This window comes from Capricornis sumatraensis, chromosome 14 (assembly GCF_032405125.1).
Source record: "Capricornis sumatraensis isolate serow.1 chromosome 14, serow.2, whole genome shotgun sequence".
Classification (NCBI taxonomy): Eukaryota; Metazoa; Chordata; class Mammalia; order Artiodactyla; family Bovidae; genus Capricornis; species Capricornis sumatraensis.
Genome location: NC_091082.1, coordinates 70,033,580 through 70,050,246, shown reverse-complemented (window position 1 = coordinate 70,050,246; position 16,667 = coordinate 70,033,580). Strand labels below are relative to the sequence as shown.

Genomic DNA, 16,667 nt, shown 5'->3' with positions numbered 1-16,667 from the left:
TCACTTCACTTTAACCCTCAGTGTCTAGGACAGTGTCTTAAGCATAGTAGCCATACAATCAGCTTTTGTTTAATTGTCCTGAACTTGTCAAAGCTATCCAGCAAATGAGCTGGTGGCAAGACAAACTTCATCAGTTATCTAGTGACAGTTATCTCGCCAGAAACAAGAGCCACTCCACTCACTCAAGAGATGCAACCAGAAGAATCCCTCCTCTTATACAGAGCATCCACCACTTCCCACCAGACCTGAGGGTAAAAGAACCTGGACAGTGGGTCTTAGCATCTTCTGTCTTGTATGTCAGTCAGTTCAGTCTCTCAGCCATGTCCAACTCTTTGTGCAGCACACCAGGCTTCCCTGACTATCACCAACTACTGGAGCCTACTCAAACTCATGTCCATCGCACCAGTGATGTCATCCAACCATCTCATCCTCTGTCACCCTCTTCTCCTCCTGCCTTCAATCTTTCCCAGCATCGGAGTCTTTTTCAGTGAGTCAGTTCTTTGCATCAGGTGGCCAAAGTACTGGAGTTTCATCTTTAGCATCAGTTTTTCCAATGAATATTCAGGACCGATTTCCTTTAGGATTGATTGGTTGGATCTCCTTGCAGTCCAAGGGACTTTGTACATACAAGGGACTTTCTATGTACCAGGTCACATTGTGTGTGTGAAGACTAGTGTGTGTGAATAAGTATGTGCATCAATGTATGGACAGCTTAGAACTGGCACCAACATCTGTATGGTCAGGATGATATTCTAGGTTAACCATTGGCTGGCTTTCTCTAGTTATGCCATGTTGGGAGCCCATATTCCTGGATATGGGCCACATGGTGTAGGTGTATCAGAACAAGTCTCTAACTACAGGTGGGAAATTACAACCTCTGACCATACCTCTGCCAGTAACTAGTTGGGGCTCAGAAACTCTAAACCCTCTTCTTTCCATCTGTATATAAATAGAGTATCTATATACTGCACATAGCTGTTACAAGGAACAAATAAGAGCCCGGAAGCAAAGGTGCTCTGAAAACTATGCCATACTTTACACACACACTCTCTGTATATGTCTGTCAGCAGCTCCTGGCTTGGCTATCCCTGCCCTGGTTTGGAGACAGCACGATGCCTCCCCCAAGACTCTCTCCCTCTCTCCAGAAAGCCTGGGAGCAGAGGGTAGAGGTGATGGGATAAGGGTCACTTTCTGTTTGCATGAGCCTTCTGCCCTGTCACCCCTGACTGCACCTCAGGACATGCTTCTGCAGCTCTGGTTCGTTTCCATGGAGACAGGAAGCTCTGCTTCTCTTCAAGCCTAAGCTAATGGTTTTCATCAAATCCCATTTCCTCTGAGACAAGTAAAAATGCGACAAAGCTTCTATCCACAGTTCCTGTTTAAATACACTGAGACTCTCAAACATGCCTCTGAGCCCTCTACCCACCTAGGCCCGTACCTCTAGGATGGGTGCCACAGTTGCTTTCACACCTGGTGGGCCATGAGCACTCGTGTGGGCTACCTGCCCTCCTTTGCCAGGCTCTTATCATTTGCCCAACAGGGGCTCCTCCTTCCATAGCTCTATTTCTGCTTTAGGAAGCCCTGGGGCCTAACATTAAATTGCCTGCAGGTCATGGGGAACATATGCCCCAGAGATAAAACCTTCAGAGCTTCTCCCTGGTTTACACATGCAACTCCCAACCAACCCCTTACTCCAAGCAGAACACCTATATCCCCATTCAGGGGCAGGTGAGAACCAGACAAAGCAAGAGAGAGAACCCACACCCCCACCATCCTGTACATAGAACTAGCTGCTGCCGAACTATCTGCAGACACACCAGTGAAACCACATAGGTGTTGAGCAACAGAAGGAGAAAAAGAAACCAGGACAGAACTATTCCAGCTCCACCCCATAAGGCCCGTATTGTTAACACTCTTTTAAATGTCAGCATTTCTTCACACCAGCTGTTCCCAGCTGCTGCTGTCACTTCCTAACCTTCTCCAGAAGTGCTAAGGAGGCACGTGCCACGCTACTTCTGTTTCATCTCCCAACCTGAGGAGGCCGCCTTCCGGTCAGAGAGGAGCTCACAGTCTCACAGTGGGCTCGAGCCCAGTATCATAGGCTGCTACTTGGATGATAGCCACCTACACCTAAGAGTGAGAGAAAATGAGAATCAATATTATCCGAGGGTTAAGAGCTGACGGCTACTCCATGCCACACCTAGGCCTCGGCCTGGGAGAGGGATATTGCTATCCCATTTCATAGGGGAGGAAGCAGGCCCAGAGTAACTTGTCCAAATGCACAACACTAATAAGCAGCAGGGTTAGGATTTCACCCATGGAAGAAGAAACCATGACAAACCTAGACCACATATTTAAAAGCAGAGACATCACTTTGCCAACAAAGGTCCACAGAGTCAAAGCTATGATTTTTCCAGTAGCCATGTATGGATGTGAGAGTTGGACCATAAAGAAGGCTGAGCACGAAAGAACCAGTGCTTTCAAACTGCAGTGGTGGAGATGACTCTTGAGAATCCCTTGGACAGCAAGGGAGATCAAACCAGTCAACCCTAAAGGAAATCAACCCTGAATATTCATTGCAAGGACTGAGGCTGAAGCTCCAATACTTTGGCCACCTGATGCAAAGAGCTAACTCACTGGAAAAGACCTTGATGCTGGGAAAGATTGAGGGCAGGAGGAAAAGGAGATGACAGAGGATGAGATGGTTGGATAGCATCATCGACTCCATGGACATGAGTTTGAGCAAAGTCTGGGAGATGGTGAAGGACAGGGAAGTCTGGCGTGCCGCAGTCCATGGGGTTGCAGAGTTGGACACGACTTAGTAACTGAACAACATGACTGTCAGATGCCAAAGCTCGCACTTCTCCCAACCTACCATGCTTTCCCACCAGGATAAATATGTAGAACTCAAAGAGGCAATTCCAATCTAGAGCTAGTACATCAGAGCAGACACAGTCAGACACAGGATTGTCTTTCAGCGCCAGCGTCCTGTCCCTTTCCAGCTCTGTCAAGACACATTCTCAACCCATACTGGAACTTTACCTGGAACATCACTGACTTGTTATTCAGAAGTGAGAATCTGACTTGAATTTTTCCAACTGAAACAGGGACACACTTAGGAAAAAAGTAAGGACAAAATGTAGCAGATAAGATTATACAAATGGGAGATTATCCCCTCAGTAGAAATACAAGAAGAAAGAAGTCTGTGGTCAGACCCATCCTGGGCAGCCACTGAAATAGAGCAGCTGAGCTGCAGCTACAGCGTATGTGGAGACAATTACCTATTGAGCATAAAGGATGTCAATGAATGCTCACTGAATGAGCACCTACTTAAGAGATCCCGTTACATCTGTGACTCTCCACTCCAGACACACACTATTAAGAGCTCCTTCACACTGTCTCCTGTTTTTCCTTCATAACCATTTCACAAGTCACCCAAGGCTCTTAGTACTACAGAGGTGACTAATACATCAGAGTTTTCTCTTTATCTTCCTGCATCTGGTCTCTCCCCAGGCCAATCCTCTTCCTGGGGAAGAGAGATCGGTCTCTTTCTCAGGTCAATGTCTTATACACACCTTTTGTCCTATACTTCTTGTGTGTGCGCAATCATTTTAAAATTTAATTTCTATTTTTCTCAAAGTTATGCATGTTGGGCTTTAAGGTCAAATATTTTTTAAAGCTTACAGTGAAAAAACAGCAGCCCACAGCCTCACCCTTTCTCACCCCTGAATCTGACTCCCCATAGGCAACCACTTGTAATTCTTTTACCTGCTTCTTCTAGTACTGATTTCCAATTTTCTAAATATTATACTTATACAACTGCTATTTCTTAATCTTTCAGTTTTAGGTATTGCTTAAGCACTTTCCCACTGTGGAACTTAAGATTTTAGTTTCTGACATTCCCTTCTCCTCCCCCTACTTATTCTCTCCTATGCTCTCAAGGCACCATAGGGGCTGTCTCAAAATCCAGTGTGAACAATGCACATCTGACTGACAGTTGAGCTGTATGGAGTACCTACTTTGCTTGTATTCCTTTGGTGATAACACTTCTGTATTCTGTGGAATTCATTGCTTAGACTGATGTATATGTGTGCTAATACATACAAATATCTATATATTCACATATATATAGTTTTGGAAAAAAACATTAAACTCTTCTAACTATACTAATACACATTGGGAATTATTAATTCCATTTTTTCTTAAAGATATCATTTCTACAGCCTTCTGTCATTCTACTCAAGTCTGAACTTGGTGTTCCCTAGACTTTCAGACAGTTAGCATCCTAGACATCCCTTCCTCATCATCCTGGAAAACTGTCTTCCTCTCTAATTAATCTCTTTTTTCCATAAGTTGCATGTCCTTCTCCCTCCTCAATGAATTCCTTATTTTTAGTGACTTGCATTCTCCAGGAGTTTCTTCAGAAAGAGTGTCTCAAAATATTGCAATTTCACCCTCACAAATAGTTGCTAGTTTCACTAGGTATGGAATTCTATCTTGGAAATTTTTTTCCTTCAGAAAGTTTTAGGAGGTTTTCTATTGGTTCCTAACTTTCAATATCATTGAGAAGTCCAAAGCCATTCTAACTCCAGATTCTGTATAGATAAAATTCATGCCCTTAATAATCACCAGAAGCTTACAGAATATTATCTTACTCAGATGCTCTGAAATGTCATGATTTATCTTGGTGTGGTCTTTTCTCTTTCATTGTGTTGAGTTGCAGTGGGCATTTTTCTTATTAATTCATCTGTTCTCAGTTATCTCCATACCCACCTCCCATTTCCTTGCCATATAAATAACTGTTACTCTATATTCAGTGTATACATTTTAATGAATTTTTACAAACTGTGTACATTTTTTTATTTATGTGGATGATACTATACTGTTTCCATCTCGTTTTCACTAAACTCTGCTTTCAATGTGTACATGGTCTTTGTTGCTCCTAACTGCCACATAATATGTCATGGCCTACATCCAAGAGATAGCTAACTGCTCTGTTAGTTATGGGTACCCAGATTTTTGCTAAGTCTGCACTATAAAAACCTAATGTTATAAAGAATATCTTTGCACATGTATCAACAGATCTTTTAAAGTTGGCAATGTGAGTTTACTAGTTCTAAGAACATTTTTGGTATTTTTCTTTCTTAATTTTTTTCTATCCATTTCCTTGTTTTCTTCATGGAATTTTTATTAGTTCAATGTTGAAACAAATCTTTGATTTTCCTATTTTTGTTCTACTTTCTGTGTGATTTCAACTTTATAGTCCTACCATTTACTATTTATTATATTTTTATACTTTTTACATTAATTCATTGTACATTAATATAAATTTTACATTAATTATTTTACATTAATTTCCAAATGCTCTTAATTGCTAAGTGTTCTTTTTCATAGCAATCTACTATCTTGTGGATAATCTCTTCTATCTCTGCTGATATCAATTATGTTTTAAAAAAATTACCTTCTGCTCCCTTCATTATTCATATTCCCTCAAACTCCTTCTACCTATTTATTATTTTGATTTGTCTTTGTGTTGGACCTTTTCTTTGAATGCTGATGACCCCTAACTGTTCCTATTTAAGATCAAGGTACAAAAGGCTTGTTGGAAGCTCCTATGAATGGCTGGGGCTTATAGAATGGTTTGTGGTGGGGGGAGTGTAATGGTGACTGGTACTTGCCTTTCCCAAAGATGTCTCCACATCCTAATTCCTGGAATCTGTGAAAGCTCCCTTATTTGGAAAAAGGTAATGTAATTAAGGATCTTGAGATGAAGAGGTCATCCTGGATCATCCAGATGACACTAAATCCAATAACAAGTGTCCTCATAAGAGACAGACAGAAGGAGATTTTAGACAGAATAGGAGGCAATGCAGCCACAGAGGCAGAGACTGAAGTGATATAGTCACAAGCCTAGGAATGCCTGGGGCCAACAGAGGCTGGAAGAAGGAGGAAAGAAATTCTCCCCTAGATCCCTAGGAGGTAGCATCACCCTGCCAGATTTTGGCCCTCTAGCCTCCAGAACTATGAGACAATTTCTCACACTTTTAAACTGCCTGGTTTGTGATAATTGTTGGGGTGGCCAAAGGAAACTAGTAAGTGAACCTCACCAAAAGTGATGGGTCAGACCATTTTTCTGCTCACCGTCAAGTATCAGGATACAGAGGTCTTTTCTCTTCAGATGGATGGTTTTCCACAGAGGGCTGCTGTGAAACCCTCTCCCCCTCCTTCCCCAGACTGCTACAGTTCTGAAAGCCAAGAAGTAGAACTGGGATGGAAACATGACATCCAGTTTGTGGACTTTCATATAATACTCCTGTTTTCACTACAAGAGATCAACCCCATTCTAATATTAAACTCTGTTTAAACATGGTGGATTCAACCAAGTTGGTCATCTCCTGTGTGTCCACAAATCCAAGCTTTTCTGATTCATCCTTGACAGAGAGGAAATCGTCTAACTAGGGTGGCGTGGGGTTGGTTGGGGCAGGCACCTGTGAACATTGTGTGGTGGAGGGGAGGATGTATCTAAATGTTCCTTACAAGGATTTATGAAAAATCTTGTTTTAGCATCCCTCATAACCCAGCTTTACATGATGCTTCAATTTCTGACCCTTTCTTGGCTCTCATTTTTTTTTTATTGGCATTCCTCATTGTAGTAAATGGAGCCTCAGCTTTCATGCCACTAGATTAGTTATCATTTACTCTCCGTCTTCAAACATTTTGTTGGCAGCTCTCATTTGTTTTCATACCCTCTCCTATTCTCTGTCACTGTGTCCTTCTCAAAATTTATTTCCTGTGTTTGTGGATGTACAAGAGATAGCCAACTTGGTTCAATCCACCATGCTTAAATAGAAGCATCACTTTATATAAATCTCCATTTCAAGAATGTTTGCCATTCAGACAAGAAATTATGTTCGGTTTTGCTCAGAAAATAGAAGACCCTCTTTGACCCTGTTTTTGCCCTTCTATTTTCTCCTTTCTATTCCCAAAGTGAAATTTCCACTCAGGTTAAATTAGGTCACATCATAGTCTTCTCACTCTCCATAACAAATTCCATTTTTCCATGTTGGCTTATGGGGTGGTGCTCCCCTTTCTGGAATATTCACTCCCATGTATTCTATTTTAATCTATTACATATTTTGCATCCCAAGCGAAATCCCAATCCTTTATGAAACCATTCCTGATAACTTCAGACTATATAGATTTGTCCCTTCCCCAGACAAATGAACTATATCTTATATTAGCCAGTAAACAAAGTCCTGCTCCCTAACTGTTTCAAGTGTTGGTGTTGTCTTTTCAGCAAAACACAAGTTTTTTAAGGGCAAAAACTATGCCTTAAACTTTATGTGCTCCTTGTAATGCTTATCATGGCATTGAACACTGAATGTTTGTTAACTGATGTACAGTAATTCATGCCACAAATATGAAATTTGATGTCCAATACAAGATAGAGTAACAACCTTTTGAGGATAAAGCCTGCATCTTATTAAACATTATATGCCTAACAACCAGCACAGCATTTGACAAAAAGGGTCTCTCTTGAATGATGGAATGAAAGGATGGATAAATGGACTCTCACTACATATCAAGTTCAATGTTGTACCAATTTAAGATTTTTAATTCCTAAGAATACTGAAGATGATTAAAATGACTGTACTCCAAGCATCTGGGGCAGCTTTTGGCCCAAAGGGGCTACTCAGTAAATGAGGGTTGCATGAACGAATTTGCAAGAAGTCCAGAGCATTAGTTTATAGTCAGAAAGAAGAGAGAAACATCTGGCTTACCCGGAAAGCACTCCCAGGACGAGGTTGAGAACAAAAAAGGATCCAATGATGATGAGGGGGATGAAGTACAGCCAATTCCAGGTGGCTCCTAAGGCATCATTGGTCTGAAAGAAAGAAAAATGGTTCCTTAGTATTATACTTCATCAAAACCATCTGCCAGGTGAAGGACTCCATTCCTGCAGCTTCACATGTAGGGTTATGCAACAAGCACAGTGCAAAGCAGATAAACGTTGCATTGCTTCACTCCCGATTTGATGTGATTGTAGATTAACTCATTCTCCCATGTATCCTGTGCAGGGCACCATGTCACCCTGACACAACATGCATTTGAATGGTCTAATATCCTCACCCAATGGATAACAGTCCAGAAAGGTCAAATATTTTTCTAAGATCACACAAATAATCACTAGTGTTTAGTGTTTGGTGATGTGGGTTCTAAGCCTTTCTACTCTAAATTAGGCAAATTCTCAAAAGACAAAAGGTACATCCATCATTTTAGTCCAGGGATTCTGGTAAAGACCTTGACAGGTTGCTTGGGAGAGATGAGTGTTATCCATGTCCTGCTCAGCTCCTGACCCTGGGCTCTGGCTTCCTTTCTTCCATCACATCATGGTCCAACAGTACACAGTTAGACCAGGCCAGGCCCTGGGAAGGCTCTGGAAAAACAAGGAATAAATCTAGATTTGAAAAGGGATCCCTTGTTCTCTCTGTAATGCTAACACGTCATGAACTAAAACCCGCATGGAAATCTACATTCTGGATTCTAATAGCACAAGTGTGATGCCAGGCCTCTGAATGGTAGGGGTTGAGGGAGGATCATACCACGTGGCTCAGTCAACTCCCCCTCTCCCCAAAAAAAAAAAAAAAAAATCAACTCTTGGTAGGATTTCTCATTAAGCACCTTGAAAGTTTTGGAACATTTTGAAAGTCCCATCTAATGCTTGGATCTCTCAATTAAACTTTCTCTTGCCTCTCTCCCCATGATATCAACCCCAAATCTTCCTAATTGGTCCACCTGAACTACATTTTGCATACACAGGGCTTTGAAATCCCTCCCAATCCCATCCTACTCTCTCACACACAAACTTTTAATACTTGTTTGAAATTCAACAGTTTCTGGAAAGATATTTTATTCCCAATTCACTGGAGAAATAAGGCCAAGCCATCCAAATCAAATGCCATGCCCAAAATTCACACACTAAATTAGCAAAACGAAGAATTTCTATGGCAGTGTTTCTTGTTCCTGTTGTACCTTTTTCTCCCTCTCACTTTGCTAACATATTTTGATTCATCATCTTCCTGCTTCCCATGGACTACTATGACATTCTTCTTGTTTTTCCCCCAAATTATCTCATTTTCCTTCTGCTTCCCAATGAAATATGTCAGCCTATAAAATACAGCCTCCCACTGATCATGGCAACTATCACTGCACAATAGATTTTTCCATTAAAAAACAGCTTCTAAAGCAACCTCCTTCACCAAACTTGTCTCTTTGTCTTGCCCCTACACTATTGAGAGAGGTATGTTTGCAAATGAAGCAGAATAAGAGTTAAAAACAAATACTTTCTGAACTGAATGAACAAAAGCAGAGACCTGCCAATTTCAGTATATAAGAGCCAGTGTTTTGGTTCAACAGGTCTGGTGAGTCAAATGCAAACAAAGAAGATGAGGGCCAGACCTTAGAGGAAACCACTCCCGGTATCAGAAGGAAGATACAAAAGAACTAGATGCCAAGGGCTACAGGGGGTTTGAATGGACATCAGTTCAATTCAGTTACTCAGCTGTGTCCGACTCTTTGCAATCCCATGGACTGCAGCACGCCAGGCCTCCCTGTCCATCACCAACTCCCGGAGCTTATTCAAACTCATGTACATTGAGTCGGTGATGTCATCCAAACATCTCATCCCTTGCCGTCCCCTTCTCCTCCCACCTTTAATCTTTCCCAGCATCAGGGTCTTTTCAAATGAGTCAGCTCTTCGCATCAGGTGGCCAAAGTATTGGAGTTTCAGCTTCAGCATCAGTCCTTCCAATGAATATTCAGGACTGATTTCCTTTAGGATGGACTGGTAGGATCTCCTTGCAGTCCAAGGGACTCTCAAGAGTCTTCTTCAATACCATAGTTCAAAAGCATCGATTTTTCAGTGCTAAGCGTTCTTTACAGTACAACTCTCACATCCATACATGACTACTGAAAAAACCATAGCTTTGACTAGATGGTCCTTTGTTGGCAAAGTAATGTCTCTGCTTTTTAATATGCTGTCTAGGTTGGTCATAACTTTTCTTCCAAGGAGCAAGTGTCTTTTCAACAACTCTGTAGCTTAGACAGTCACCCCCACCCTTAGCACTCTTTGGCAGCAAGAGCTCAGTCTGCTCCCAGTACCCTAATCAGGGCTCAAGTGCCAATAAGCATTAGTTGGTGTCAGCAAGAGCAAGGATGAAATTGTGGCTTTTAAGCTCTCTTTGGTCCCAGGAGTGACTGTGCTATGTCTTGAGGATGGTGAGAGCAATTTCAGTTGGGTGACTATTTGCCAAAGACGCTGCAGAGTGAAGAATAATTTCCAAATTGTGGTCTTCTTATTGCTAGTGATCTGTAAGATGCTCACATGTTCTGAGGAAAATGAGATTCTGGAATCAAAGAAACTCAGGAAACACAGCAGATTTTAGTTTTGCATTATCCTGTGAGAAGACCCACCCCAAAGAAATAGTATTCAAGTTGCTTCCTCCATCATTTCATATGCATTCTTGATTACAAACCTCTTTTTCAACAGAAACCTATTAACATATAAGAAAACACAGCCCATGAAATACAGGGATAGAAGGACTCCCCTTCACAGGCCCAGAGTCTGGGATATGCTTTCTAATTCTTCTCTAAAATACTCAGTGTGTTGTGAGAATGTTTTGGTTTTGCTTTAACCTACATTAAGGCAAGAGCCTTCACTGTCCACTCATTTCTGTACCTGGCACCTGACAAAGTATTTGGCACAATAGGTGCTCAGCCAATCAGTAAATGACCACGATTTGAGTAAAATGATTCTCAGGTTTAAAATATGCCAAAAATAAATTTATTCTGATATTCTCCCCAAGTTTTATCTGAATTGCATTTGAAAAAGTCATCCACCATGGTATTGGAGCCTGTGGGATGAGAAGAGAAAGGAAAGAGAAGGAGAAAATGAATATCTGGGAGGACCCTGGCACCATGCCCTAGGGGGTTATTAAGGATGACTGACAGCTTAAAAGGTTCTTCTGGAGAAAGCAGCCTGACAGCTCCCCTAGATTATTCACAAACCTTTTAATAGACCCGCTGCACCCTAACTACAGCTTCCTCCTCTCCCTCCTGTTTCCTCTTAGCTCCTCCCCTCCCATCCTTCCTCTCCAGGTGGCCTCACAATCTCACCTCCTGTGCTTATCAGTGGATCAGTGACAGGTCCACTAGGGCAAGGGAACAAACCTCAGCAGGAAGTGGGCAAGCTTGGGACTTCACGCCTCCCTCCTCCAAAATGGCAAGGTTCTTTCTGATGCTAATTAGAGTTTCAATCTCTTTCTGATTCATCATTATTACAACCTTAAAATTGTCCAGTGTAGGAGAGACAACTACTGCAGTATCTTTTGAGATGGAAGAAGAGAAAAGCACTCGACAACTCTGAAGGCAGCAAGTGCCCTGACCCCATATGAGGGGGGAGTCAGGAGTGCCAAGCAGAAAGTCGCCAGTTCAGCTCCAGAGTGGTGACTGTGCTCCCTCTCGGGGTGGACGTGCCTATCTGTGGCACAGCAGGCGGTGGGAGAGCGGAGGGGCTGCCTAAGTGAGAGGAAGCATCTCCCCTTCCCTCTCTCCCTCCAATACCCACCTCCCCCACCCGCTCAGCTTCTGTGATCCCAAGCACCTTGGGTGTAGAAGCATCACTTCATTCTCCCTACCCATTCTTCCCTCAGGGACAGAAGAGTCACCCTAAGTACTCCATGCAAGATTGAGAGAAAGAAGACCTTTCCTAACATAGTCCATTGATTTCTGGTTCCAGGAGAGTCTCACGGTGGAAGCTTCCCTGCCCAGCCTAGTATTGTGGAGCAGCTAAAGTATAAACCAGCCCCTCCTTGCAAAGAAGGCTTGACAGTGCATTCCAGCCTCCTCCTTCCCCACCATTCATGGAACACCTACTCTGTGGCAAGCAGTACCGAAGAGAGCTTTTCTTTGGAGCAGTGTCCTCTTATTTAAGATGCTGAGTCTCCTCCCACTGTCCCAGTCAAGCCCCTAGACTCGACAGGCTGGCTGGCCTCCACCTCTCTCACCTCCCAATTCCCTGAGTGACACACACACGCACACGTGTGCAGGGCGGGGGTGATGACAGACAGAGAAAGCACTGGGGGTGGCGGCCCACCTGCACAGGGAGCACTCAGCGGGTAGCAGGCCCGACAGTGGGGATATGTTCCTCTGGGAACCTGCCTGACTGGGGGTGGCGAGCCCACCCACTCCCTGGGCAAACAGGCACACATGGCAATTATCACATTAATCTCCGGGGGATGGGGGAGATGGTGGAGGGCAGAGGTGGGAGGAGCCAGATTGGAGAGAAAGATGGGGATGGGATGGCAGGAGGCAGGGGGTCCTATGGTTTTCCTGGCGCAAGGCTGAAGGCAGTGCTAGCCTCTGTAGTTGGAAGCAGGTCTCTATCAGGGTTCCACAGGGCTCTGTGGAAAACAGGCAGAAGAGCCTCCTCTTGGATGGCCACGCCTTTCACAGAGCAGCTTCTACCAGGGAGGCTGAATGACATATGGCTGCAGAATTGGGAGGTTGATGAGTTGGGACTGGGAAAATATGAGGGTTTTTTCAGGGGAAAAAAGGGTCCTTCGGGAGGGGGAAAAAAAAAAAAAAGGTCTCTCGGATACACCTGCTTCCCAGGCTGGAGGTGCCAGCAGGCAAGCTCCCGCCTGGCCCCCATCAGGGTTTCTCGGCCAGTGCGTCACTAGTATCTTGGGCTGGATGATTCGAGGCTGGGTTGGGGAGGAGGAGGCTGTCCTGTTCACTGTATTTGCAGGATCCCTGGTTTCTACCTATTAGATGCCAACAGCATTTTTCCCAGTGTGACAACACAAAGTGGCTCCAGAACTGCCCAACATCCCGGTGAGGGTGGGGGGCAAAAACGGCTTGCTATTGAGAACTACTGGCTTAGAGACTCTGGTCTCAAAGACAACTTTTGGATTACCAACTGAACTCAAGTCAAGGAATGGCTGGAGCAGCGGTCCTGGGCTATCAAAGAAGCCAGGCCATTCATCTCAGGAAAAACATCTGTCCAAGGGGACTTTCCTGGTGGTCTAGTGGTGAAGACGCCACACTTCCAGTGCAGGGAGCACAAGTTCGATCCCTTGTCAGGGAACTAAGATCTTGCATGCCACATGGCGAGGCAAAAAAAAAAGTCCAAGGCCTCTGCTGACCACTCCAGGGAGAGAAAATTCAGAGAGGGCAAGAGTGGAGTAAAGGAAAGGGGCAGAGACCAAAGACAATTCCACAATTCCACCTTCCCTGATGGTATGATACCTGGGCACCCAGCACTGCCCAGCTTGCTGGCCTCTCCTGGGCCCGCACTTCATTTCAGCACCAAGTGAACACCTCCTTTTCATGCTAAGAGACTTGAAGTCCACGTCTCAGTGCCAGAAGTCATGTGTTGTATGACAAATGCGTGGACCATGTATTAATACTGGGGGACAGATATTCTCCTAGATACTGGGGATAAATGATGAACAGAACACTCCCAGGTCCTGCTCCACATGAAGTAGTATAATGGGGAGACCCCCATTAATTAAGTGAGCTCACACGGCCTGTTTGACTTTAAACTGAGGGGAGGGTGATGAAGGACCACTCACGGGAGCTGACCTGCAGGTGCATCTGATCTGGTTCAGGAAGTCAGCAAAGGATTTGCTGAAGCTTTCAGAGTAAAGCGTCCCATGAGTCTAAGAAACTACCTTGGCAATCGCAACGGAGGTTAGAAAGGCAGAGGAAAGGTTTATCATGGAGGGGAAAGGGAGAGGAGGAAAAGGTTTAAATTAAGAAGTGCTCACAGTCATAAAAAACAAGCTTATGCTTACCAAAGGGGAAAGGGGGATAGCGGGATAAATTAGAAGCTTGAGATTACCATATGTATGTTACTACATGCAAAATAATATACAAAATAGATAACTGACAGGGACCTACTATATAGCAAAGGGAACTCTATTCAATGTTTTGTGATAACCTGTAAGGAAAAAGAATCTGAAAAAGAATGGATAGATATGTGTGTGTGTGTGTGTGTGTGTGTGTGTGTGTGTGTAACTGAACTGCTGTGCACCTAAAGCTAACATGTTGTAAATCAGCTACACTTCAATTAAAAAAAAAAAAAAAAAAGATTAAGAAGTGCCACGAGGTAGGGGACACAAGAGAAGAAAAATGAGGGCAGGGAAGGAACGCTGACACCGAACTCCTGCCTCTTTGCAGGAGCAGCCCCCAGGCACCTGAGTGGATGTTGTACTGAAACATTCATAAATCATAAGGGCACCACCCTGAGTGGATTTTTTCAAAGTGTATATAACTGTGCAGCCAGCATCCAGATAAAACCAGGCTTCCCTCACATCCCTTCCTAGGAACCATCTCCTCCTCAAATGTAATGTTCTCCTGACTTCTATACCCATCAATTACGCTGGCCTAATTAAGAAATCACATCTCACATTTCACTCAACGTCCTGAGCCATCCACATTCCCTCACTGCTCAGGGACTTACACTCGGAAGAACCCTCTCCCTGCTGAGCTCTCACCAGCCTGGACGTGGCAGAGTCTGTGCTGTCCCCAGTGGTCTCCTTTAGAGCAGGTGGACCAGCACCCACAGCAGCTCTGAGTTTTGGCTGCTAATGGCTCATACCTGGATCCTCCTGAGAAGTTGGCCCCCGACTGACAGACCCTCCTCATCTGGGAGTTTATGCCTATCCATGGGGGCCGTGACCTGGAACCAACAGCTCACTGAGGTGGGGGTGTCACGAGCCCAGTCCTTCCCCTCTGCATGGGACAGCCTCCATGGTGCAGTTCACTCTGGAGCTGCCTTGGGGATCAGACTCAGGTTAAAATGTGTACAACCACATCTCTGTCTAGTATTTTCTCCTGACCTATTCACCTTTCCTCCTATCAGTTTGGGCTTCCCCCGCAAGCAGTCCATCAGTAAAATCATTGCCACAAAAATCTCTGTCCCAGAGACAGTTTATAGGGAATCTGATTTAAGGCATTAAATCGTTATCTCATCAGAGTTTGACCAACCTCACAAAGCAGTAACACTCTTCCCCTGAGCCACCCAGATGGATAGCAGATGATGTTTCTAAAGGCAGAGCCACTGCCCTTTGACCACAGTCACATTTTAGGGAAAGGAAGTATGATGTACAGCGTACCCTATGACCACTAAGCAAGGTAAGGCCTGTGGATCACATGTAGCAGGAATTCTAGCCACCATCTAAGTAGATTACAGGAACACACTACCCAATCCATCATTTGGTAGAGGAGGAAACTAACTAAGGTCTGGACAAGCAAAGTAACGGGGCCACAATCTAGAGCCACAGGGGGTCAACTTCTTGAGGACGCTTGACTGTCCATTATCTCACTTGGTCTCTTAATAGCAATCCTACCCACTCTATCACCACCTTCTAGGGCAGAGCCACAATAAAGAAGAAAGCCAATGCTAGGGTCTGGCAGCCAGAAGGTAAGAGCTATATCTCTCAGACCCCAGGCAAGAAAGCAGAGTCGGGGGAGCAGGTGGAAAGAATGAGGACAGAGAGCCTGAGTGAAATACAGCCACCTGCTGCCACCCAGCAAGGAGGCGGAAACTGTCAGTCCTGGAGGCAAAGCATTTCATTATGTCTCAGACCCCTGAGTGTATTTAATAAATGTGCTAAGTCTCCCCACACAGACAAGCTCCAAAGGCAGCATCTGGCTTAGCCAGGAGCCTGAGATAAGTAATCAAGGCTTTCCATGCATTCTGGTCCTTTTCAGACCCCCAGATTTGATGGCCAGTGGCCACTTTCTCCTCTTGCCTGGACTGCCAGCAACTGTCACTGAGGATTCGGCAGGACCTTAACCCATGTGCAGAAGTACCTCCAGGGGGACTTCCTATTGGGCATTTCACCACTTATTCTTCCTCTTCTCTGACCAGTGGCCCCAGGAGGAGAGCCAGAAAAATCCGCTCTCCCACCCGTGTTCACAGGCAGCAGCATGATGCCATCAAGGCCAGCCTCGGGAGCTCTGCTTAGTATCACCAACCAGCAAGCACTGCCCTACCCTGGACGTGGGTGGCGATCACCACTGGGGCTGGACAGACAGGTATGGATGTCTTTGTGAAAATCCATCCACACGCCTGGGAAGAGGACACAAGTAAATGTCAAAGTGAGGGCAGATGAGCAGTACTGCATCTGACCAGGAAGGCTGCCATGACCTTGTCCACGCAAGTGAGCGCCTTCACACCCACACAGCTCGGGGCCCGGCTGTGCTGAAGAACGCTTCGGTAAATCCTAACAATTCCAATACCATTGTTATGTGAGGTTTGTTGTCTCCTCCCTTTCTGATCACTGGCCCAAAAGCCCAAAATGGAGATAACAGATCTATTCAAGATCTTGTATTGTTGAAGCCGGGATTGGGTTCCACAGGGGCTCAATATTCTATTCTTTCTACTTGTGTGTATGCACAAATTTTTCTATAATAAAGAGTTTTTACATTTTCTCCAAATAAAACTATATAGGTTATTTATACGGTTCAGGGTCATATGTGGGTTTTTAGAGAACCTTTGTGGCAAAACACTGGAAAATGGTAACAGTGATGGTAACTGGGCAGGGGTAGAAATTACTGATTTAATTTTAAAATATTTTTATCCTTTTCTATACTTAACA

At 44.3% G+C, this 16,667-nt stretch overlaps 1 protein-coding gene across 3 annotated transcripts in view; it reads right to left on the bottom strand.

Annotated features, from left to right (window-relative positions):
* The window catches only part of CACNA1E (calcium voltage-gated channel subunit alpha1 E), a 333,421-nt gene that overhangs the window by 152,707 nt on the left and 164,047 nt on the right, over positions 1-16,667 (bottom strand). For all 3 annotated transcript variants that reach the window (XM_068985905.1, XM_068985906.1, XM_068985907.1), the window contains exon 7: positions 7,782-7,885. In XM_068985905.1, the coding sequence (XP_068842006.1) occupies positions 7,782-7,885 (104 nt within the window). The remainder of the gene's footprint in view (positions 1-7,781; positions 7,886-16,667) is intronic.